At 37.7% G+C, this 27,691-nt stretch overlaps 1 protein-coding gene across 7 annotated transcripts in view; it reads right to left on the bottom strand.

Annotated features, from left to right (window-relative positions):
- SEC24B (SEC24 homolog B, COPII coat complex component) overlaps positions 1 to 27,691 on the bottom strand; it is a 111,282-nt gene that overhangs the window by 76,198 nt on the left and 7,393 nt on the right. For all 7 annotated transcript variants that reach the window (XR_012131624.1, XM_073237181.1, XM_073237180.1 and 4 more), the window contains exon 2: positions 13,838 to 14,584. Coding sequence is in view for 6 of the 7 variants with exons in the window: in XM_073237181.1 (XP_073093282.1) it covers positions 13,838 to 14,584 (747 nt within the window). In the remaining variant the exon portion in view is untranslated. The remainder of the gene's footprint in view (positions 1 to 13,837; positions 14,585 to 27,691) is intronic.

Raw genomic sequence — 27,691 nt, forward strand, 5'->3', positions numbered from 1 at the left:
ATCATAGTCTAAACATGCTGATTACATCATCATTTTTTGGAAGGACAAACATCACTGTGGAAGACAGTCACAACAATTTGCAGTTCTTCTCATTAAGAAGCTGAATCTATTTTCCCACCCCTTGAATCAGTGCTAACCTTGTGACTGGCTTTAATCAACAAAATGTGGCAGAAGTAACGGTGCAAGTCCCAGACATCAAGTCTCAAGAGGCCCTGCTGCTTCCGCCTTTCTGCTCCTGAAATGCTGTCCTGAGATGATCATGAGAGGAAGTTAGTGTAGTCAAGTGGAAAAACACTTGGGTACCCCATGTAACAGTCTGCAGTAACTACTAGACATGTGAGTGAAGCCCTTGGATCTTTCAACACAGTGCAGTCAAGTCATATGAGTCAGTCCAGGGAAAACTGGCAGGGGAACTGCCAACCAACCCATAGAACCATGAGAAACAATACATCATTTTTTATTTAAACCAGAATTAGATAGTTGACAAAGTCATTAAAACTGTTAATGTAACAGAATGATAAGGATATTTAACAGTATAAAAACTATGTAAGACATACTCACTTAAAATTGAGTGTTAGAGAAGAGGGAAGGGGAGTGGAGATAAATATACTAATTTTATCTCTGCTCATAATAGGAAATTAAAAGCCACTGTCTAAAATACAGAGGTTATTTCTGCCTGTGGTGATGATGGGTTAGGTAAGTAGGACCAAACCTCTTACTAATGATAACTTTAAAAGCTGTATTTAAAAGCATCTTCTTAAAATCATCAAAGACCTAACACAATATTAATAAATTTCTGGGCCAATATCTATAAGAAATTGAAAACTCTGAGAAACAAGCTCAACATTCAGAGTTGCTTTCACCCCCTAGGTATCTGCTGCAAACCTGATCTGCTGTTTTCTGTCACCTTGAAGGGCATGGGAAACAGAAGGCACAGCCCAGGACACACCTAGGATGGGGAACCTGATAGGGCACCCCATATCTCCACTTTTAAGATGGTACCCTGAAGGGTTATAACCTCAGGATAAAGATAAAAGAGGAAACTAATCCTTACAAATACCAGCAGCTTAGGTTCAGAACATCTACACAGTCCAATAAATCTGGAGTCTTGGACTTGGACTAATGTGACTACAAGCTGGTAGCACCTGGAGGCAACGAGAAGAAACATAAAACCTCTTTGGAGAACAATGCCATTATCCTACACCTTAAACTATTCCCACACTGTTTCAAAAACAGTTCCAAACACAAAGGCAAAAGATAAGTAGTTTAGTTCTGAACAGGGTCTCTCTCTGTTCTAGAACATTACAGCCAACCTCCAATCTGATAAACAGCATCATCATTCTGCTTATAACCCTTCAATATTCTGCCAGTGCTTGATGGTGCAGACAAAACACCAGATCCTCAAAACTTCTTAGTACTGTCAGTAAGGTCCTGGACAACCCGAAGTCCCTCGAAGTCCCTATCCTCATCCTAGCCCAAGGTTTTCCTCTAGCTTCACTGGTCTTTTTTCAATCCCTTGAATTTACTGTTCTCCCCATCAAGGGTGAACGTACCAACTCCCCCTTTGATGTAATGAACTTTTCTCTTTGATAAAGTAATTGAAACAAGAGAGTTTATATGATACATATGTGTATGACCATAGATATACCTATGTCAAAGCATAATAGAAGAAATACTCATGAACTCAGCATCCAATGGTGAAAATATGTCCAATACTGCTGAAGCTGAGCATATTCCTCACAGAAGGCATTCCCTTGCCTCCCTCCTGAATTGTGTTTATTACTTCTTTTGGTTTTTAAATCGCTGACTACATATAGAAGTATTTCTAAATGCTATTTTTACTTGTATTTTAAGTTTACAACAATAACATACTGCGTGTATTCTTCCATGACTTCCTACACGACACGTCTGGGATTCATCTGTGGAAATGAATACAGCCCTATTTCATCATTTTCACTGCTGTTCAGCAGTTCATTGGATGGATGCAATTTATCCATTCTACTGTAAGTAGACTTTGGGTTGCCAATTTTTTATTTTCACAAACAGTGCTGCCATGAGTATTCAAATATATGCCCCTGGTGCATATGTGCAAGTTTCTCCAGGGCAGAGCTTCTCAATGTGTGTGCCACAGCTCAAATGGGTACAGGTACACAGCAAGGGATGCAGAATCCCCTTAGCCCTGGGACAGCCTGTAGAAAGTAAGCTCTTTGGCTAGGACACAGAGTAGTCCCTTTAGCCTAGAATCCCAAACAAACAGCACTAGTTGCTGTAAATGTGAATTATCTCAAACAGGAAGTGGTGCTCTGGGGCCTTCAGATTTGAAGTGTTGTCTATGGGCTAACAAGGCCTCATGCAAACACTTGATAAAAATGTAATCAGGCCAAGCCATAATAGACCTGGTCAATCAGAACCTACATGAAGAACCCAGGACAAAATTTGAGAAGGACTTCTTAAGAGTATATAGACCTAGGATAGCTGCATTTTAGAGTATGGTTATCTTCAATTGCACTATGCCAAATTTTCTTAAAATACTGAACAAATACAGCCTCCTATCAACAGTGTCTAAGTTTCCTGTTCCTCCACATTCTCACCATCCCTCGGTACGGTCACTTTCAAATTGTTACTAATCTGATGCTGGGTATAAAAAGATATCCCATAATCAGGAAGACGCTCTTCCCTGATTATTAATAAGGCTGAGTGTATTTTCATTTTATCCTCTGTGAGATGCCTGTTCATGTATTTTTTTCTTGGGTTGTTAGTCTTCTCCTTATTAATTTGTGTTATTTGTATATTCTGAATAAATACTGTAAATATTTTTTCTCCCAGTTCAAGCTTGTCTTTTTGTTTCCTTTATGTTGTCTTTCAATAAAGAAGTTCTTAATTAGAAGTTAGTTAAGTTTATTATGCTTATCCTTTAAAGTGAGTGCTGTGCATGTTGTCCTTAAATCCTTCCTTACTCAAAGGTTCTGGATAGTCTTCCATATTTTCTCTGAAAAGTTTTAAAGTTTCACCTTTTTGCGTTTAAATATTTGTTGCACCTGCAATTTATTTTATACATGGAGGACTCATCCTTTAGATTGCAGCTCTACTATCAAATATTAGGAAAAACTTCCCTAAGCTTCATGATTAACAAGAGTATACTTGCCAAGAATCATATATCTCTGCTTCATGATACTTAAAAAAAAACACTGCCCCTTTCACAGGAGAATTTGACAGAAAAGTAATATACAAAACTGGCACTGTGCAAAATGAACTGCTGTTCTACTGTTTAGTTTATGGGAAGTTTAGAAGGAGAACCCACAATTCAAGAATTACTCTTTTTTTTTTCATTAACACAGTTCACTAGTTAGTTCTTAGTAGCTCCTTAGTAATTGTTTATACAATTCTTTTGGAACTAGGAAGATCAAATAAATTAAACCCATTCAAGTTGTTCTAGTTGGAAAATTTTGAAGTCATCTTTTATTCTTCCATTTTCTTCATAAACTATAACAACAAATCCTTGATTTCTGTTATCTGTCTTCTGCTTAAATGAATCCCAGCCCACATCATCTTCCTTAATCTAAATAACTGTAGTAATTCCTTCCTAACTAGTCTTCTTGCATCCCAAGTTCTTCCTCCAGTCTATCTTCCACGATGCTCACAGAAGAAAATTCTGAATCATCAATCTGTTAATGTCACCACCTTGCTTAAAAACTTGTAATGGCTGCTCATGATATATAAGAACAAGCTTTTGCTTTCCCTTCACCTCTCCCCTTTCTAATGCCACGGGCCCAACAGAAACTGGGAAACTGACATGCTGGAACAGGGATAACTGATAAAGTTCTGATAAAGTTTCAAAGGAAGTGATCACAAAGATGACACCTTATCTTCTAAGTTTGGAGAAAGAGTAAGCGTAGAAAAATTTACAAGTGGGAAGTTCAAAGTAGAGAAAAGACAATAAGGTTCAATTGTTGCTTTGGAAAAACTGAAGGAGTAGGACAGTAATAGAGCAAAATCATGTTACTCCCATCTTACAAATCGGCAATCACAGAAGTTTCCAAAACTGAAAATAATCTCTTTAGTATACTATTTGTACTTTCAATGTAGTTTTCTATTTATTTCTAACTTATATTTATTGGCCTAGATAATAATTTCCTATGGAGTATTTTATATTGCTTTTCTTCAGACACATCAGCAACCTGAGATGATCCTGATGTCATATAAAGTCATAGATTTTTATACAGGATTATACAAGTGATTATGATTTTTTAAAATATAAGTAGCTTTTTAAATGCTTCCTGTTTTATAAAACTGTACATAGTATGACAACATTAACCAGATGGTTTATATAATATGCTATTAATATGTAATTCTTAATAAGCAAAAAGAGTAAAAATAATTTGGATAAAAATAATTAATTTTTCTGGCAAAATTCTACATCTTGGCAAGAAGATTTATCTTGTTAATTTAAAAAATTACCTGCTTTTCAAAACAAAGGAATAGCGAAAAAAAATTTTTTTTAAGAAAATAACTTTAGTGAATCTCAGTACTGATCTTGCCATCACAAATGGGTATCTATAGTATCCCGAAGTCACACATTCAAATCAATTTCACATCAATTAAAAATGAGTTCCTAGGAGATCACGGGAAGATGGCAGTGTGAGTAGTTCAGTGGAAATCTCCTCCCAAAAACATATATATATTTATGACAATATAATAAATACAACTATTCCTAAAAGAGACACCAGTGGATGCAGTACAACAGCCAGGATACATCTACATCTGCGAGAACTCAACATTACATGAAGGGGGTAAGATACAAGCCATGGCCAGGCAGGAACTGAACGCTCCCCTACCCCGGAAACCAGTGGGAAGAAAGGAGTCAGAACGGGGAGGGAGTGAAAGCCCAGGACTGCTAAATAACCAGCTCTAGAAATCTGCACCTGGAGCGAGCACAGACACAAAGTGCATGGGGTGCTGGATATTACAGAAACAGAAAAGCAAAACCTGCGGGCAGGTCCCCAAAACTGGCACCCCTGAGACAAAAGAAAAATGAGTGCTCTTTGCAAGTCTTAAAGTGACAGGGACCCCACAGCTGGACGAAGATGTCCTGGTACACTTAGCCAGCAGCTGGGAATCCCAGGGAACTTTAGACGCCCTAAGCCCCTGGGTGGCAGCACAGCTCTGAAGCCCCTCAAAGCACTAAGCAGCCTGCCAGTCGTTCCCCCAAATGGCACAGACCCCGACACACGGGCCCAGTAGTGGGAGAGTGGCAGCGCACGCCGCAGGGGACCAGGACCGGCCCGTGCGAGACCACTGCAGCGGCGACTGAGCAGCCTGGGAGTGGCCCACACGTGCCAGTGGCAGTGGCACCAGAGGAGCTCGGGAGAGGTCCATGCAGGAGAGGCCCATGTGCACCTGCAGCGGTGCCAGAGGAAGCAGCTGCAATCCCAGCAGCCGACTGGAATCCCAGCCCAACGCACAGCCGCCCGGGCAAGACCCAAAGGCTGCTGCTGGCACACAGGGGCATCGCTATTGTGGAGGAGCACATATAGGGTGCCTGCCACTCCCTGCAGGGCTCTGTGCTGCTTTGACAGAAACCCCGCCCACAGCAGCTTAGAGGATTAACCCGGTGGCTGCTTCAGGAGTGCGGGTCTAACACAGGCAGCAGAAAAGGGCAAGGCATCCAGCAAACAGGAAAGGACTTTCTTCTCCCAGCTGACACACCTGCAACCTGCCTACAGCCACTGCTATCACCACGAAAAGGCAAAAAAATTTAGTCCAGTCCAATATAGTTCAGAAAACCCCAGAGAGAGGATCTGCAGAGACAGACCTAACCAGTCTATCTGACAAAGAACTCAAAATAAAAATCATAAACATGCTGACAGAGCTGCACAGAAATATGCAAAAGCTAAGGGATGACGTCCGGAGGGAGAATACAAAAATGAAACAATCTCCGGAAGGCTTTTTAAGCAGAATGGATAAGATGCAAGAGGACATTGATGGAATAGAAACCAAAGAACAGGAATGCATAGAAGCAGATGCAGAGAGAGATAAAAGGATCTCCAGGAATGAAACAATATTAAGAGAACTGTGTGACCAATCCAAAAGGAACAATATCCGCATTATAGGGGTACCAAAGGAAGAAGAGGGAGAAAAATGGATAGAAAGTGTCTTTGAAGAAATAATTGCTGAGAATTTCCCCAAACTGGGAGAGGAAATAGTAGCTCAGACTACGGAAGCACAGAGAACTCCCAACAGAAGGGACCCAAAGAGGACAACACCAAGACACATAATAATTAAAATAGCAAAGATCAAGGACAAGGACAGAGTATTACAGGTAGCCAGAGAGAGAAAAAAGGTCACCTACAAAGGAAAACCCATCAGGCTATCATCACATTTTTCAACAGAAACCTTCAGGCCGAAAAGAATGGCATGATATATTTAATGCAATGAAACAGAAGGGCTTGAACCAAGGATACTGTATCCAGCACAATTATCATTTAAACATGAAGGATGGATTAAACAATTCCCAGACAAGCAAAAGTTGAGGGAATATGCCTACTACAAACCACCTCTACAGGGTATTTTAGAGGGACTGCTTTAGATGGGCACTTCTAAAAACAGCACAGAACAAAACACCCAACATATGAAGAAGGGAGGAGGAGGAATAAGAAGGGAGAGAAATAATCATCAGACTGTGTTTATAATAGCTCAATAGGCAAGTTAAGTTAGACAGTAAGGTAGCAAAGAAGCTAACCTTGAACCTTTGGTAACCACAAACTTAAAGCCTGCAATGGCAATAAGTACATATCTTTCAAGAATCACCCTAAATGTAAATGGGCTGAATGCATCAATCAAAAGACACAGTGTAATAGAATGGATAAAAAAGCAAGACCCATCTATATGCTGCCTACAAGAGACTCACCTCAAACCCAAAGACATGCACAGATTAAAAGTCAAGGGATGGAAAAAGATATTTCATGCAAACAACAAGGAGGAAAAAGCACATGTTGCAATACTAGTATCAGACAAAATAGACTTCAAAATAAAGAAAGTAACAAGAGATAAAGAAGGACATTACATAATGATAAAGGGCTCAGTCTAACAAGAGGATATAACCATTATACACATATATGCACCCAACACAGGAGCACCAATATACGTGAAATAAATACTAACAGAATTAAAGGAGGAAATAGAATGCAATGCATTCATTTTGGGAGACTTTAACACACCACTCACTCCAAAGGACAGATCCACAAGACAGAAAACAAGGACACAGAGGCACTGAACAACACACTAGAACAGATGGACCTAATAGACATCCACACAACTCTACATCCAAAAGCAATAGGATACACATTCTTCTCAAGTGCACATGGAACATTCTTCAGAATAGACCACATACTAGGCCACAAAAAGAGCCTCAGTAAATTCCAAAAGAGATTGAAATCCTACCAACCAACTTTTCAGACCACAAAGGTATAAAACTAGAAATAAATTCTACAAAGAAATCAAAAAGGCTCACAAACACATGGAGGCTTAACAACATGCTCCTAAATAATCAATGGATCAATGAACAAATTAAAATAGAGATCAAAGAATATATGGAAACAAATGACAACAACAACACAAAGACCCAACTTCTGTGGGAAGCAGCGAAAGTAGTCTTAAGAGAAAAGTATATAGCAATCCAGGCACACTTAAAGAAGGAAGAACAATCCCAAATGAATAGTCTAACATCCCAATTATCGAAACTGGAAAAAGAAGAACAAATGAGGCCTAAAGTCAGCAGACAGAGGGACATAATAAAAATGAGAGAAGAAATAAATGAAATTGAGAAGAATAAAACAACAGAAAAAAAAATCAATGAAACCAAGAGCTGGTTCTTCAAGAAAATAAACCAAATAGATAAGCCTCTAGCCAGACTTACCAAGAGTAAAAGAGAGTCAACACACATCAACAGAATCAGAAATGAGAAAGGAAAAATCATGACGGACCCCACAGAAATACAAAGAATTATTAGAGAATACTATGAAAACCTATATGCTAACAAGCTGGAAAACCTAGGAGAAATGGACAACTTCCTAGAAAAATACAACCTTCCAAGACTGACCCAGAAAGAAACAGAAAATCTAAACAGACCAATTACCAGCGACAAAATGGAATCAGTAATCAAAAAACTATCCAACAAAAATACCCCCGGGCAAGATGGATTTACCTCAGAATTTTATCAGACATACAGAGAAGACATAATACCCATTCTCCTTAAAGTTTTCCAAGAAATAGAGGAGGAGGGAATACTCCCAAACTCATTCTATGAAGCCAACATCACCCTAATACCAAAACCAGGCAAAGACTTCACCAAAAAAGAAAACTACAGACCAATATCCCTGATGAACGTAGATGCAAAAATTCTCAACAAAATATTAGCAAACCAAATTCAAAAACACATCAAAAGGATCATACACCATGACCAAGTGGGATTCATCGCTGGGATGCAAGGATGGTACAACATTCGAAAATCCATCAACATCATCCACCACATCAACAAAAAGAAGGACAAAAACCACATGATCATCTCCATAGATGCTGAAAAAGCATTTAACAAAATTCAACATCCATTCATGATAAAAACTCTCAGCAGAATGGGAATAGAGGGCAAGTACCTCAACATAATAAAGGCCATATATGATAAAACCACAGCTAACATCATACTGAACTGCGAGAGGCTGAAAACTTCTCCTCTGACATCGGGAACAAGACAGGGATGCCCACTCTCCCACTGTTATTCAACATAGTACTGGAGGACCTAGCCATGGCAATTAGACAAAAGAAAAGAAATACAAGGAATCCAGATTGGTAAAGAAGAAGTCAAACTGTCATTATTTGCAGATGACATGATATTGTACATAAAAAACTCTAAAGACTCCACTCCAAAACTAATTGAACTAATATTGGAATTCAGCAAAGCTGCAGGATACCAAATTAACACACAGTAGTCTGTGGCTTTCCTATACACCAACAATGAACTAATAGAAAGAGAAATCAGGAAAACAATTCCATTCACAATAGCATCAAAAAGAATAAAATACCTAGGAAAAAACCTAACCAAGGAAGTGAAAGACCTATACCTGTAAACTACAAAACACTCTTAAGAGAAATTAAAGAGGATACTAACAAATGGAAACTCATCCCATGCTCCTGGCTAGGAAGAATTAATATCATCAAAATGGCCATCCTGCCCAAAGCAATATAAAGATTCAATGCAATCCCTATCAAACTACCGACAGCATTCTTCAATGAACTGGAACAAATAGTTCAAAAATTCATATGGAACCACCAAAACCCCGAATAGCCAAAGCAATCCTGAGAACAAGAATAAAGTGGGAGGGATCTCACTCCCCAACTTCAAGCTCTACTACAAAGCCACAGTAATCAAGACAATTTGGTACTGGCACAAGAACAGAGCCACAGACCAGTGGAACAGAATAGAGACTCCAAACATTAACCCTAACATATACTGCCAGTTAATATACGATAATGGATCCATGGACATACAATGGGGAAATGACAGTCTCTTCAATAGATGCTGCTGGCAAAACTGGACAGCTACATGTAAGAGAATGAAACTGGATCACTGCCTAACCCCATACACAAAAGTAAATTCAAAATGGATCAAAGACCTGAATGTAAGTCATGAAACCATAAAACTCTTAGAAAAAAACATAGGCAAAAATCTCATGGACAAAAGCATGAGTGACTTCTTCATGAACATTTCTCCCTGGGCAAGGGAAACAAAAGCAAAAATGAACAAGTGGGACTATATCAAGCTGAAAAGCTTCTGTACAGCAAAGGACACCATCAATAGAACAAAAAAGGTACCCTACAGTATGGGAGAATATATTCATAAATGACAGATCCGATAAAGGGTTGACATCCAAAATATATAAAGAGCTCACACACCTCAACAAACAAAAAGCAAATAATCCAATTAAAAAAAGGGGAGAGGAGCTGAATAGACAGTTCTCTAAAGAATAAATTTAGATGGCCAACAGACACATGAAAAGATGCTCCACATTGCTTGTCATCAGAGAAATGCAAATTAAAACCACACTGAGATATTACCTCACACAAGTAAGGATCACCATCATCGAAAAGACAAACAACAACAAATGTTGGCGAGGTTGTGGAGAAAGGGGAACCCTCCTACACTGCTGGTGGGAATGTAAATTAGTTCAACCATTGTGGAAAGCAGTATGGAGGTTCCTCAAAATGCTCAAAATAGAAATACCATTTGACCCAAGAATTCCACTCCTAGGAATTTACCCTAAGAATGCAGCACTCCAGTTTGAAAAAGACAGATGCACCCCTATGTTTATCGCTGCACTATTTACAATAGCCAATGATATGGAAGCAACCTAAATGTCCATCAGTAGATGAATGGATAAAGAAGATGTCATACATATACACAATGGAATATTACTCAAGCCATCAGAAAAAAACAGATCCTACCATTTGCAACAACATGGATGGTACTAGAGGGTATTATGCTCAGTGAAATAAGCCAGGTGGAGAAAGACAAGTACCAAATGATTTCATTCATATGTGGAGTATAAGAACAAAGGAAAACTGAAGGAATAAAACAGGAACAGAATCACAGAACCCAAGAATGGACTAACAGTTACCAAAGGGAAAGGGACTGGGGAGGATGGGTGGGAAGGGAGGGATAAGGGCAGGGAAAAGAAAGGGGGCATTACAATTAGTATGTATAGTGTGGGGGGAGCACAGGGAGCACTGTGCAACAGAGAAGACAAGCAGTGATTTTAGAGCATCTTACTACACTGATGGACAGTGACTGTGAAGGGGTATGTGGGGGGGACTTGGTGAAGGGGGAAGCCTAGTAAACATAATATTCTTCATGTAATTGTGGATTAATATTACCAAAAAAAAAAAAGGGCTTCTAATCCTTGAGAAATTTACATACAGTAGTTTAAAAAGATTTTAATGACCCAGAAAACAATACCTTTTAAACATCAGTCAAAACTTTACTCTGAGTTAGCAATTAAAGACAGCACCCAAGATATACATACTTGCGGCAGACTTTTAAATAAAATAATCTGAAGTTCTAGTGCTGAAATATGCTGACATCTTTTTCTAAAATAAAATATTTAAAGGTCTCTTTTGTTCCAAGTTTCTGAATATGAACGCATCACTGCCTAAAAATAACAGTCTGTGGACATCACTGTATTTTTGGTAATCAAAAATCAAAACTTAACTCACGTTTATGCTTTTGGATCTCCTACCCTTTACAAATTGTCTGAGAACTTTTACTATACCCAAAAATAAAAGTAGTATAATTAAGTCATAAGAATGTAATTATTTTTGCCAATTACTCCATGGCTGAATTTCACACAAAACTGTTTAATACCTAAGGTTCTCATTTTAATGTTACAACATAATTTATCAGTGTCCAACTGTCTGTCTCTCTAGAAAATTTCAATCAACACTCCATGGTTCCCAAACCTTGTACCTAACATCCAAGTTACCCCTGCAACAAATGCACAACAAAAGGTAAAGGGATGTTTTAAATTTTCAAAAGAAACACAGTGATATCTGTCAAATGCCTTATGAAGTAACTACTAAGTTGCTTGGGGTATCATGAAAAAGTATTGACAAACATCAACCTGACTGAGAAAGCTTGAGAATTTCTGTAATATTTAATTTCAAAGTAGGTTTTAAAGGTAACATTCATTTCTTTTGAAATGGTGGAGCACATGTATCAAATTCACCTGAGAAGTATTTAATTTGTTAATCTTTGAACTGTAATTAAAAAGTAATGTACCAATAAAAAGACAAACAAAAACAAAAAAAACCCACTTCTTAACATTAATTAATTTCATAAATTAATTAAAAGAATGGACATATACCCCATCTCTCTATGAAGAGGACCAATTACCAGTTATTCAAATAGAAGGTCATTTTGTAATTATTCTTACTTTTTATTCAATGTTTTTTCAGTGAAAAACCCTTCCCAATTAGGTGTTCTGTTCATTAGCCAAGTAGCCCCATATTTCCCTGATCCTACATCTGAGCATAAATTGGTTCCATATAGAGTTCCAGTCCCATCTCAGAAATAAGATAGGAATTCCCTGTATTTCTTCTTTTTTTGCTCATGAAAGCCATAAAATCCTTAAATCAGAGGAACCTTAGGATAAGCTGATCTGTAAAAGGACGACTGAACAAGGAGAGAAAGAAAAAAGAGTTTCTAGGGAACAAAGAGCCCTGCTTCTGGAAAAGGTAGACTGAAGGTCAGAAGAAACAGCTCCAGGACAAGCTCTGTTTCTAACACTAAGGACCACAGGCAACCCAACCTGGACAGCTTTCCTTATCTGTAAAACCAAAGAACTACAGTAGAATTTCAATCTGTTACTAGGTATCATGAGATCAAGTCAGAAACCCAGATTCTCAACACCATTCTGGAGAGTCTATTCTAGCTTAGTAAAGTGGGGTTGAAGATTACAATCCATGCAAGTGACTCGGGTGCACAGATTTGGGAACTATGACAGATGCTTTAAGTTGACATACCCAAGACCCAGGCAATGCTAACCCCCTTCTTTCTTGCCTGCCTCTACCATGGAGGCTACAAAGCTAAACATACATTTTCTAGACTTCCCTAAAATTAGGGATGGTCTTTTAAAACAGCTATGGCAAATGATATGAGAAGTCTGTGAATACCACCACCCATCTCCTTTCCTCTCCCTTCTTCCTGATTTTAACTCTGACTTCATATCTGCAGGGACAGAAATTACCTTGTTGCTATAAACCGACATGTTAAAGATGGCTGAACGGAAAGAGAAAAAGACACTGAGGACATCTGATCTACTGAATCTACGTAGGTTTCTTGTTATGAGAGAAAAATACCACCTTGTTTAAACACTTAGTTGTTTATAGCTAAAGTGTTTCTAAATAACATAGCAATGACAGAAAATATCTCAAATGTACAGTTCAAGTCTAATATTCTAAAATCCAATTTTATATAATCTAATTGTCCAGAGAAGGATACTTTTCTACAACATCCTTGATCTATGGCTATCCAGACTCTGATACATAATCCAAAGACTTCATTCAGAATACTACTATAGCTTTACCAATTCCTGTTCTCTACATACATTTTCATTTAGTTTAAGGGCATATTTTGTTAAGTTTATGTCCACAGGTTGAATTAAAATGAGTACATCCTATGGAAACCCCACACTAAAAGACATATACCTTTATACAAAATTTTTAAACCAATAAATTAACCACATTTTAGTTTTGGAAGGTCAGAAATACTAACTTCAAGGGTATTCTTCATGCATCTTTCTTCTCTTTCCCCATCTCTTTCTCATTCCAATTTGGGAATGAGAAAATGTCAGCTTTAATAGGTCAGAAATCTCTTTTATCTATTCTGTGAAAGTCTATGAAATATACCTTCTGTAAAAAGGGTTCACTTAGAGAAACCAGTGGGCATTGCAGGTCATCATCTTTTCTACAATGCCCTATACTTCATGCACATTAAAACAACTATTGAAGAGGCATAAAACACATCAATAAATATTGTCCGAGATCCCAACGATGGCAAGAAACCAGGCTATCCAAGGCAGATGTTTGGGTGACTAACTGTGAATAGGGGAAAGGTTCAGAGAGATGCTGCAAAATACCACAATAAATAAAGCAAACAAACTGCAAAGGTAGGCTAATTTCCAATTTATCTATTAGGCAATTATCATCTTTAACCTTCATGCAAATAAAAACCCACTTGGAAATGCACTGATTTTCCACCATGCTTTGGTGAACTTTTCATTCAACCTACCAGTATTTGTTGGGTTGCTGTTGGCTGTGGCTAGAGAGCGAGGGTGGTTTCTGATGAAACTGTCTTGGGTTGATGGAATGCCTGAAGCCGGCCACGAGGGAGCACTGTACCCTGAAAGGCTTTGCTGCTGGTGGTACTGGTGTGACAGCAGAGGCGGAAGTGGTGATGGATGGCTGACAGCTATATTTTGACCAGAAAATGAATTATCTCTAACCGGCCTTAAAGTTGGAGCATTCTGTGAGGTAAGCATTTGTTGCCCAAATGGATCACCAGCAGGCAAAGGATATGAAACAGTAGGATATGCAGTATTAGAAACAGTTGACATAGCATAGTGACCACATCTAGAGGGAAATCCCTGAGAAGCAACGGAAGGGTTGGCAGAGTACAAGACTGGACTATTGTAGTGATTCACAAAAGAGGAGTATGGCTGGGAGGCACTTGTATGCAAACAGGATGCTGATGACGTGGCACCCTGGAAAGATCCTGGGGCAGATCCCACAACCTGAGGGGCAGGAGGATCCGTGCCATACATCTGCTGTGCTCCTGATTGTTGGTTGGCTGTGTTAGGAGTTACCACATTCTGTGCTGGTACTGTACACAAACCAAAGTAGTAATCAACACTCTGGCCACCCAATGGCAATGAGGTCACTTTCGCAGGTCCTTGAGAGTACTGTCCTGAGGAAGCAATATAGTTTTGAGGATGCAATCCATACCCGGATGGAACTTGCATTTGATTCTGTGCTGGACCTGAAAAAGAAAACCAAGTATTTTTAGGGATTGGCAAGAAGGTAAACTAACTTCTAAGCATAGTTCCCATATAAATGTTGCCCAATTTAATTCTCTAGAATCCCAAATTGTCACAAAGGATAATATACTGTTATAAACCCCCTGTGGTAGTTAGCTTCCAAAGATCCCCACCTCCTGGTTACTGATACCCTCCCACAATAAAACAGCATTAGTCTCTGTGACCAATGGCATATAGCAGAGGTAAGGATACATCACTTTCAAGACTAGCCCTATTTTGCATGCTGGTTCTCTTAGATCATTCAGTCTGGAAGAACAAAGCTGCCAAGTTATGAAGAGCCCTATGGAAAAGCCCATGAAGTAAGGAACTGAAATTTCCGGTCAAAGCCAAAGAGAAACTGAGGATTGCCAAAAAGCACATGAGTGAGCTTGGAAGCCAATCCTTCACACTCAGCACAGACTTGAGATAACAAGGGCCCAGAGGACAGCCTGAATACAATGTCATGAGTCCCTAAGCCAGAAAGACCCAGCTAGGCTGCTTCAAGTGCAAATCCCTCAGAAACTATGAGATTAAACATGTGTTGTTTAAATTGCTAAATTTTTAAAATTTTGTTATGCAGCAATAGATAACTAAGATACATACCTAGCATAGAAGTTCAAACCTTTTTTATTAGCTTTTTTTTAAACAATAAAAGTAACAGTATACTCATTAAAAAAATTTATACAATGAAGAAAAGAAAGTGAGAAGTATAAGTCCCCTTCCATCCCTGGTAGCTGACATACCTCTTACCAAATAAAGACAGAAGTTAGTTTTTTGTGTGTCCTTTGTGTGTGTATACACACACAAGATATACATAAGCACATATATGCATTTTTTCAATACACAAGGATCCCTAATACCGTTCTGAAACTTTTCTTTTTTTTACTTGATATATCCTGGATATAGTTCTGCTAGCAAATATAAAACTTCACTATTTTTAATAAAAGTCTATATAGTATTTCATTGTAGAGATGTAACATTATCAAATCTTCATTGATGAATATATATTTCAGGGAGTGAACTACTTTACATTTATAAGATCGGCTCTATGATGGCTCTGTGGAATAAATTCCTAGAAGTGAAAATTGAGGTTCAAAGGGTTTTTTAAATTGACCATTATTAAAGAGGGGTCCAAGATGGCAGTGTAGGAATAGCCTGAACTCACCTTCTCCCATATACACACAGAATCTACATATACATATAGAGCAATTGCTCCTAAAGAAGAACTAATTAAATAACTTCTGCGCAACAAAAAACAGACCACATGGAGAACAGCAAGAGAGATGGAGACAGGGTACAAGAGGAACCCTGTCCCCGATTACTACAGTAAGGAAGGCTATCCCTGCGGGATCCCTGCACAGATTTGCCTGCCAGAAAAAAAACAAACTGTGGCTTAAAGGGCAATTAACATATAAATGAAGTAAATAAATGTTGCTATTTACTAATACCAAGACATCCGAAAAACAGCAGGGGCACTGGAGGAACTCCTGGGATCAGAGGTGATGTGAGTACCATCACTCATGTTCTCCCTTCACCTTGAGAATGTTGAAAGGAGCATACTATGTGCATGCTAACTGGACTGACACTTCAGCGAACCCTGGGCCCCTAACCCACACCAGCTCCAAATGACCCCCAACAACATGCTCAATGGAGCTTCAGCAGTCCCCAAGTGACACCAATGCAGCACACACCATGACAACCCTAGGAACCCCCACCACCGGCCACAGCCAGCTTTTGCTACAGCTGTCCCACCAGAGCACCCTCTGCCCAGAGCACCCCAGGAAACCTCAGGCTGTATCTGCTTCAACTCCAGCTGTTCCACATGCACAACCCTGGTGCAGAATGCCCAGGGACCCCAAGCCCACATCTGTTATAGCTCCAGTCAGACAGCCAACCCACACTGCCAGGCACATGCACTCTACCCAGGAGCTTTCCTACACAAGGCCACTCATTCAAGACTGAGAAAGCTAGCTATTTTGTCAAATTCATAAAAACAAACACAGAAAAAGTAAAAATGAGGAGCCAGAAGACTATGCTCCAAACAAACAAAAAAGACAAAACTTCGGAAAAAGAATTAAACAAAAGAGAATTAATAAATCTACTTGCCAAAGAATTCAAAGTAATGGTTGTAAAGATGCTCATCAGACTTGAGAGAAGAATGGATGAACTCAGTGAGAATTTCAACAAAGGGACATAAATTATTTAAAAAATCAATCAGACTTGAAGAATACAATAACAGAAATGAAAAATACACTAGAGAGAATCAACAGCAAATTAGAGGATGCAGAAGATCAAATCAGTGATCTGGAAGACAGTGTAATGGAAAATACTCAAGGTGAACAGCAAAAAGAAAAAATCTTTTTTAAAAATTAGGATAGTTTAAGGGACCTATGGGACATCAAGTATACCAATGTTCACATTCTAGGGATCCAAGGAGAAGAGAGAGAGAAAGGTGAAGGAAACTTGTTTTAAGAAATAATAGCTGAAAACTTCCCTAGCCTGAGGAAGAAACAGACATCCAGGTCCAGGAAGCACCAAGAGCCCCAAACAAGATGAACCCAAGGAGGTCCACAAGAAATACATGATAATTAAGATATCAAAGATTAAAGGTAAGAGAGAATCTTAAAAGCAGTGAGAGAAGAGCAACTAGTTACATACAAAAGAAACCCCACAAAGCTATCAGCTGATTTTTTAGCAGAAACTCTACAGGTCAGAAAGGAGTAGTATATTCAAAGTGCTGAAAGGAAAAAAAAAAAGCACAATCAAGAATACTCTACCCAGCAAAGTCACTATTCAAAACTGAGGGAGAAAAAGTTTCTCAAACAAAAGTTAAAGGAGTTAATTACCAATAAACCAGCTTCACAAAAATGTTAAAGGGGAAATGCAAATTAAAACCAAAATGATATATCACCTCACACCAGTAAGGATGGCTACCATGCAAAAGACAAATGACAACAAATGTTGGCGAGGCTGTGGAGAAAGGGGAACCCTCCTACACTGCTGGTGGGAATGTAAATTAGTTCAACCATTGTGGAAAGCAGTATGGAGGTTCATCAAAATGCTCAAAACAGACCTACCATTTGACCCAGGAATTCCACTCCTAGGAATTTACCCTAAGAATGCAGCAATCAAGTTTGAGAAAGACAGATGCACCCCTATGTTTATCGCAGCACTATTTACAATAGCCAAGAATTGGAAGCAACCTAAATGTCCATTGGTAGATGAATGGATAAAGAAGATGTGTACATATACACAATGGAATACTACTCAGCCATAAGAAGAGGAAAAATCCTACCATTTGCAGCAACATGCATGGAGCTGGAGAGTATTATGCTCAGTGAAATAAGCCAAGCGGAGAAAGAGAAATACCGAATGATTTCACTCATCTGAGGAGTATAAGAACAAAGAGAAAACTGAAGGAACAAAACAGCAGCAGAATCACAGAACCCAAGAATGGACTAACAGGTACCAAAGGAAAAGTAATTGGGGAGGATGGGTGGGCAGGGGGGGATAAGAGGGAGGGAGAAGAAGGGGGTATTAAGATTAGCATGCATAGTGGGGGGAGGGAGAAAGGGGAGGGAGGGCTGTACAACACAGAGAGGACAAGTAGTGATTCTACATTTTGCTATGCTGATGGACAGTGACCGTAATGTGGTTTTTAGGGGGGACCTGATATAGGGGATATAGGGGAGAGCATAGTAAACATAGTATTCTTCATGTCAGTGTAGATTAAAGATTAAAAAAAAAATCAGTTCCTGTGTGCTGACCTCCAATGAGTTCTACACAGTGGTATAGAGGGCATGTCAAAGTGTGGGCAAAGGGTCTGTTTGTTTCTATGCAGAAGATCAAGGCCTAGCTTGGCTACCCAGAAAATGAACTAAGATACGATATGAGGAGGAGCTTCCGGCATCAGCACTCTCTGAAGGACTCGTGCCGGGGGATGATCATCAAAAAGCCTCCACAGGGATCCGGGCGATGCTGCGGTTGTGGCTGCGTCCACCCCACCATTTCCTGGAGTTGCCATTGGAATGAGGAGGGAGATGTCTAGGCTGGCATGTGCATACAGTGAGACAACGAATTTGACCGGATCTGTACTGTTGGAACTCAATCAGGAGTTGGGAGGGGTGCAAGTTGTAGCGCTCCAAAATCTTATGACTATAGACTATCTACGGTTAAAAGAACATATGGGATGTGAACAGATCCCAGAAATGGGTTGCTTTAATTTGTCTGACTTCTCTCAGACTGTTCAAGTACAGTTGGACAATATCCATCATATCATAGACAAATTTTCACAAATGCCTAGGGTGCCTAACTGGTTTTCTTGGCTTCACTGGAGATGGCTGGTAATTATAGATGTTTTGGTTATGTAACTGTATTCCTATTATGTTAATGTGTGTGCGCAATATAATTAGTAGTTTAAAACCTATACAGGCTTAAGTTACTCTACAAGAAGATATGTCAAAGAAATAATCAATCCTCCCATGTTTTCTTCCGTCTGCTACTTCTATAGCGTTTCTTCTTCCTTCCTAATTACAACACTTAAGTAGAATTTGTGCCGCATATCGAAAATTACCAAGTATCATAATTCTTCCAAGTGGTAAAGATACCTCAAGACAAATGCTGGGCATAGAAGCCACAGGGCATAAATCTGCAAAGAATTAAAAAGCTAACCTTTTCAAAGAATATTGCTTCTCTCTCACTTACCAACTTTACATTTCCCTGTATGGCCCCAGAAGATGACTGGTTAGCCAGAGACGGGTAAGATTCCTCAAGGGAGGAACAACCTAAGACAGGCACAGTCACAGGGGGGCCATCAGATGAGAAATTGGGGATCAACAGAGGTGAGGCTTAGAACCTCACCCCCCCTGTTTTGAGAGAAATCTTCTGCATCCGTGGATGTTTTGTTGCCCTTGTCTAGCTTGGATTAATACTTAGTCTACAGGCACACACCTGATCATCACTTTAGTGCCCTCTTACAGCACTAAACTATGTTTTCTACCTTTATCTTGCATCTACCTACCACTTCACCATTTTATTTAAAAAAATAATAATAATAAGGGAGATATGTGGGATTCACATATAAATCAAGTATAAAAATCAAATGAATAATCATATCTGACTTGACTGTTTATAGTTCATGATGCGTGATCAAAACCGAAAGTTTCTGTGATATGACTGCCCTTGCACTGTTCACCATGTAAGAACTTATTCACTATGTAAGAATTTGTTCACCATGTAAGAACTTGTTCATTATGCTTCAGAAGATTGGAGACTGTTGAGAATTAGGCTTGGGGTTGGTTAATGATTGCGCATTGAGTCCCCTATACAGAATTTTATTGTTGTTAACAACCATTTGATCAATAAATATGAGAGATGCCCTTTAAAAAAAAATGTTAAAGGGATGTCTTTAGTGGAAGAAAAAGGCTTTAGCTAGAAATAAGAAAGTTATGAAAGGAAAAAACTTCACTAGTAAAAGCAAACGTAGGAAAGGTTGTAGATAAATCATTTCAAAGCTAACATGAAGGTTAGACAAAGGTAGTATAATCAGTTATATCTTAAAAATTAGCTAAGGGAAACACAGAAAGATCTAAATTATATCATATACATAAAACACAGAGGACAAGTAAAAATGTAGTGCTGCTAAATGTATTTGAACTTAAGTGACCATTACCTTGATAAAGACTGCTAGACAGTAACAGAGTGATAGTAGGGTACTTTAACACCCCCACTTACATCAATGAATAGATGGTCAGCCAGAAAATCAGTAAGGAAACAGCAGCATTGAACGATATATTAGATCTGATAGATTTAATGGATATACACAAAACAATCCACCCAAAAAAGTAGAATTCACATTCTTTTCAAGAGTACATTGAACATTTCCCAGGATAGGTCACATCATTGGCCACAATGCAATTATCAGTAAATTTAAGAAGACTGAAATCATACCTAGCATCTTTTCCAACCACACACTATGACACTAGAAATCAATTATAAGAAAAAAATATGAGAAAAAACACAAACACATGGAGGCTTTAACATTTAGTAACATTAGTCACTAAATAACCAATGGGTCAACAAACAAATCAAGAAGAAATTTTAAAAAATACCGGGAGACAAATCAAAACAGAAACAAAATGGTTCAAAATATTTGGGGTGCAGGAAAAGCAGTTCTAAGAGGGAAGTTTATAGTGATACAGACTTACTTCAAAAAAACAAGAAAATCTCAAATAAACAATGTAACTTTACATTTAAAGGAACTAGGAAAAGAAGATAAAAACAAGGCCCAAAGTTCCTAAAAGCAAGGAAATAATAAAGATCAGAATGGAAATAAATGAGATAAAAACTACATAAAAGAGAAAAGATCAATTAAGAGCTGGTTTTTTGAAAGATAAAACAAAATTGATAAACCTTTAGCCAGACACAACAAGGAAAAAAAAGAGAACTCAAATCAGAAATGAAAGTTACAATCAACACCACAGAAATACAGAGAATTATAAATGATCACTATGAAAAATTGTTTCCCAAAAAATTGAACAAATGAAGAAATGAATAAATTCCTAGAACTATAGAATCATTAAAGACTGATTCAAGAAGAAATAAAATATCTGAGCAGACCAACTGCTAGCAACAAACTGAACCAGTAATCAAAAAACTCCCAACAAACTAGTCTCCAGGACCAGATGATTTCATAGGTAAATACTACTAAACTGTACTTCTCAAGCTACTCCAAAAGACTGAAGAAGGAATGCTTCCAAATTCAAATTACAAGGCCAACATTACCCTGATATTAAAATGAGACAAAGACACTGCAAAAGGAAAATAAGATCAATGTCCGTGATGAACAGAGATGCAAAAATCCTCAACATATTAGCAAACAAAATTCAAAATACATTAAAAGGATCATTTCACCACAATCAAAAGGGATTTATTCCAGGGATGCTAGCATGGCTCAGTATCTGCAAAGCAACTGATGTGACACATCATATTAACATAAAGAAAAATTAAGACCATATAATCATTTCAATAGATGTGGAAAACACATGACAAAATTCAATATCCACTTATATGATAAAAATTCTCCATTAAGTTGGTACACAGAGAATAAACATCAACATAATAAATGCCATATATGACAAGCTCAGAACTAATATCATACTCAGTAGTGAAAAGTTTTCAGCTAAGATACTCTAAGATCTTTTATCTAAGATCCAGAACTAGACAAGAATGTCTATGCTCACCACTTTTATTCAACTTAGTTTGAAAGCCCTATCAATAGCAATCAGACAAGAAAAAGAAACAAAAGGAATTCAAACTGGTAAGGAAGAAATGAAACTGTCACTATTTGCAGATGACATGATACATAGAAAGCCCTAGAAACTCTACCAAAAAAACTATTAAAATACATAAATGAATTCAGTGAAGTTGCAGGAGACAAAACCAATAATCAGAAATCTGTTGTGTTTCTATACACTAAAAATGAACTAGCAGAAAGAGAAATTAAGAAAACAATCCTATTTACAATTGCACCAAATAGAATAAAAGAACCAGGAATAAATTAAACCAAGGAGGTGAAAGACCTGTTCTCGGAAAACTATGAGACACTGACAAAAGAAACTGAAGACGACACAGATAAATGGAAAGATATACTGTGCTAACAGATTAGAAGAATTAATATTGTTAGAATGTCCTTACTACCCAAAGCTATCTACAGGTTTAGTACAATCCCTATTGAAATACCAATGACATTTTTTTACAGAACCAGATCAAAATAGTCCTAACATGTGTAAGAAACCACTAAAGACCCAGAGTAGCCAAAACTATCTTGAGAAAGAACAATGGAGTCTTAATTTCAAACTATCGTACAAAGCTACAGTAATCAAACATCATGATACTGGCACAAAAATAGACACATATATCAGTGGTACAGAAAAAGGAGACCAGAAATAAAATCATTCATATATGATCAGTTTGTCTATGACAAAGAAGGAAAGAATAAACAATGGGGAAAACAGAGTTCTTCAATAAATGATGGGGGGGAAACTGCACCACTTTCTTACACCATACACAAAAGTAAACTCAAAATATATCAAAGGCCTAAATGTAAAGCCTAATATCATAAAACTCTTAAAAGAAAATATAGATGTTAAACTCATGGACGTCTTCCTGAGCAATCTTCTGGATATGTCTCCCCAGGCAAGCGAAACAAAAGCAAAAATAAACTAGTGGGACTAGGTCAAACTAAAAATTTCTGCACCGCAAAGGAAACCATCAACAAAATGAAAAGGCAACCTACTGAAAGGGAGAATATATTTGCAAATGATACATCTGATAAGGGTTGATATCAAAAATATATGAGCTCATACAACTCAACACCAAAAATAATAATCATCACCATCTACTTAAATAATGGGCAGAGGAACTGAAGAGACATTTTTTCTTAGAAAAGAGACAACAGACAAATGAAAAGATGCTCAACATCACTGATGATCAGGGAAATCAAATCAAAACTATGAAATACCACCTCATACCAGCCACAATGGCCAAGTTACAAAAAGATAAATAACAAGTGTTGGTGAGAATCTAGAGAAAAGGGAACCCTCGTGTACTGTTGCTGAGAATATAAACTGATGCTGCCATTATGAAAAGCACTATGGTGGTTTCTGAAAAAATGAGAAACAGAAATACCATATGACCCAGTAATTCCACTTCTGGGAATTTACCCAAAGAAACAAAATCACAAATTCGAAAAGATATATTCACTTCTATGTTTATCGGAGTAGTATTTACAATGATCAAGATATGGAAGCAACCTAAGTGTCTACCAACAGATGAATGGATAATGAAGATATGATATCTATGTATATGATGGACTACTACTCAGACATAAAAAAGAATGTAGTCTTGCCATTTGCAACAACATGAATGTAACCTAGAAGTTATTATGCTAAGTGAAATAAGTCAGAAAGAGAAAGACAAATACCATGATTTCACTTATATGTGGAATCCAAAAAGAAAAAAGAAAAAACAGAAATAGACTCATAAATATAGAGAACAAACTGGTGGTTGCCATAGGGATGGGGGGATAGGTAAAATAGGTGAAGGAAACAAAGAGAAACTTTAAAAACTTTCAATTATAAAATAAGTAAGTTTAACAGTTGAAAAGTATAGCATAGACCATATATGAATGGTTTTATTTCTGGTCTCTTCTGTACCACTGATCTATTTATTTCTTTGTTCAATTGTTTCACAATTTTTCAGAGTGATCATTTGTAATCCTTTGTATTTCTGTGGTGTTGACTGTAACTTTCATTTCTGATCTAAGTCTTTTTTTCCTCCCTTGATGTGTCTAGCTAAAGGTTTATCAATTTTATCTTTCAAAGAACCAGCTCTTAATTGATCTTTTCTCTTTTATTTAGTTTTTATCTCAATTATTTCTGCTCTGACCTTGATTATTTCCTTTCTTTTAGTAACTTTGCACCTTGTGTTTTCTTCTTTTTAAGAAGTAACAGGGCTAGGATTTGAATCAAGTAATCTGGTTCATGTTCATGCTTTTCAGCGAAGATCTGCTGCCCCTCACGACCTTAATATCTGGCTGGCTTTCTTTAGCCCAGCAAACAGCTAACTGTCTCAATGTAATTCATCTTGGTTCTAGCTAAGGGCAAAACTTTATCCTAGAATATAATTCCCTACCTAACTTGTGGAAGGGAATAGGTATCTGTGCCATACCTCAAATGAAAGGATAAGAACAACAAAAATATACACACATACACACACACACACACACACAGACATATTCACAATCTGTTTCAAGTTCACTGACACAAAAGTACCATTGTATTCCTTATCATAATTTATAAAAATCAAAATCAAAAAAGGTTTATAAAAGATGAATAAAGCTTCTATTCCTTTACTGTTTCCAATTTCAATTAAGTAATGTAGTGGAATCTTAATTTTTGCTCATATAAATACATACTCAATAGCAGGCACAAAGGGAATTTACACAATCAAGCTGTAAGGGAAAAAATAAACCCACACTTCTGTAATTCCAAGAAGTATACAAAGAACGAGTACTTGGGGAACACTGTTTTACCAGGTGTATAATTACCTTTTTTATAGGACATTTTACATGGTCATAGTTTACCTGATTTATTTACCAAAGTTCACAGAATTTAGTTACTAAATGTATTTATAGTTTACAATTTATATAGTTATAAATTTATTTATAGTTCCCAGAATTTATTTACTAAAAAGGAAAAAAGTCTAATAGGAATCTTTCATTAACATGCCAAAAGAATGTAAAATGTTCTTGTACAAGTTGATATTGTGGACCCATGATACAATATAATAAGGGCACTTCGCCTCTGTGGTATTCTTCTTAAGTCTTAACTCCAGTCTAATAATTATTAGAGAAAGTATCAGTAAACCCAAAGTGAGGAACTGTTTGCAAATAACTAACCAGGCCTATCAAGATCCTAAAAAATGAAAACAAAAACAAAACTAAGAAACTGTCAGAGACCAGAGGAGCCTAAGCAGACACGACAACTAAAAGCAACATCACATCCTGGACTGGATCTGGGAAAGAAAAAAGGTTACTGGAAAAACTGGTAAAAAATAAACAAATCCGTAGTTTAATTAATTTTATTTCACCAATGTTAATTTCTCAGTTTTGATATGTGTACCATAGTTATAAGGTGCTAAGACATGAGAGAAACATGTAGTAAGACTTTAGAGGAAGCTGAGTGAAGGGTATTATTGCATTTTCTCTGCTATCTCTGAATCACTTCTGCAAATCTAAAATTATTGCAAAATAAGACATTCTTAAAACATCAATAGAAAAAGATATTGGAAATGACCTACTAAACTGATTATATGACACAATTTTTTTGACAAATGAGTATAGCACACAAAGCCAGAATGTTTTTCCTAAAAAGCAAATCTGATTATGTTATGTCATTGTTTAAAGCGCTAATGGTTTCTCCTGCCATCAAAAAAAAATTCAAGTTCATGTCTCACATCACCTGTGAGACAGTGGATGGCTGAATAGGCCTTCTCCCACCCCATATGTCCATGTCCTAATGCTTGGAACCTGTGACTATGTTAAGTTACATGGCAAAAGGAAGCTATGGTTGCAGATAATATTAGGGTTGTTAATCAGCTGACCTTAAAATAGAGACCGTATGCTCTATTATCCAGATTGAGTGCAACATAATCATAAGAGTCCTTAAAAAAGGAAGAGGGAGGTGGAATAGAGTCAAAGAGAAATGTGACTATACAGAAGACTCCTCTGAGAGATGTAATGCTGCCAGCTTTGAAGATGGAAAGACGGGGCCATGAACAAAGGAATAAGGGCAGCCTCTAGAATCTGGAAAGGCAGAGAAATGGAATTTCTTCTAAAGATTCTACAAGGGAATGCAGCCTTACTGTATTTTAGCTCTAAACTACAGATAATAAATTCATGTTGTTTTAAGCCACCAATTTGTAGTAATTTGTTACAGCAGCAAAGAGAAAACTAATGCAAATGCCCTTCATGGTCTGACCTCTCCTTACTTCTCCTGCTTCATTGCTCAGGACTCCCCTTTCTAATGATTTTCAACAGTTATGCCTTCCTACTGCTATACATTAAGTCTTTCATGCAGGTCTGCCAAGTTTGATTGTACAAAGTACAACTACGGATGCCTATTGTTATTGTTATAGAGAAGTGGGACTATGACCTGGTAGGAAGAGGTAGACTTGCCACAAAAAAAGAAGCCACAGCACATCAGGACAGATTCTATGCTGGAGTTCTGCATCCAGAGGCCATCAAAGAGGTTGGTTAAGGCAGAATACAGTTAGGCTGCCTTGTAAAGGCTTCTGAGGGAGTTGGGTAAAAATATGTGATACTTTCTTTACACACAACTGTTCAGTTTAATTCCTTTAAGAATGCCACCAAAACTTAGCACTGAAGTAGCCACGAGTATGAAAAGGCTGAGAATTACACCATTCCACACACACTCTAACTTACCATGCTAAATTTTCCTCAAGCCATGCTGCTTGTTCCCCTATGGCCCTTCATATAGGCTCTTCCTTGTACCTAGCATTTGGAAACATCCCCTCAGCCCCTTCATCTGACTTATTCCTACTCGTTCTTTGGATTTCAGCTCAGCTCTTCCTCTAGAAAACATTCCCTAACCCTGCAAGTAAATCCCTGCTTAATGTTGCACCTCCAGTATCTTGGACCACTATGACAGCACTTTTCACAAGGAGTTCTAATTGTAAGCTCTGTATAAGTGAAAAACATGGGTCTAGTGTGCCTCAGTTCTATTATATCCCTAAGGCTTAGCATACAGTGCCTGGCTCAGTGTGAACTATGACCATATTTGAAAAAATTAAGCCTAGTAAATAATCATAAAATATTTTTGTACCAGGCATTTACCTCATCACTATGTATCAACAGGCCAATATATTAAAAGAGACAAACACAAAACTTTAGAAGCTTCTACTATATAATTTAAACCCTAGTACAAGAACAAATAAAGGTTATAAAGGTATGAATTTTTTTTACTTTGGTTTTTTACACATTTTACTCTGTAGTATTTAAATATAAGAGCAGCATTTAATACAAAAGGGATGTAAAAATCTACTGTATTTCATTACATCTAAGTTGTTTTGATGACATTTTTAAAAAAATCATACTAGATGTATTAGTTTCCTATTACTACTGTAACAAATTACCACACACTTAGTGGTTGAACACTGTGACACAAACTCAATCCTTTATAGCTTTGCAGGTCAGAAGTTCATAATAATTTCACCGGCCTAATGTCAAGGTGCCAGACAGGGCTGGCTACTTCTGAGGTTCTGAGGACAGACTCTATTTCCTTACCTTTTTCAGCTTCCGGGGGAATGCCTGCATGCCTCAGCTAGTGGCCCCTTCCTCAAAGATATGTGTGATGTCAAGCACATCACTCCAACCTCTGTTTCCAGGGTCACATTACTTTCTCTGCTGGCTGACTCCTCAGGTTTCCCTTTAATAAGGACTGCTGTGATTATATCAGGCCTACCCAGATCTAGGATAATTTCCCCAATTC

Source organism: Manis javanica, chromosome 5 (assembly GCF_040802235.1).
Source record: "Manis javanica isolate MJ-LG chromosome 5, MJ_LKY, whole genome shotgun sequence".
Classification (NCBI taxonomy): Eukaryota; Metazoa; Chordata; class Mammalia; order Pholidota; family Manidae; genus Manis; species Manis javanica.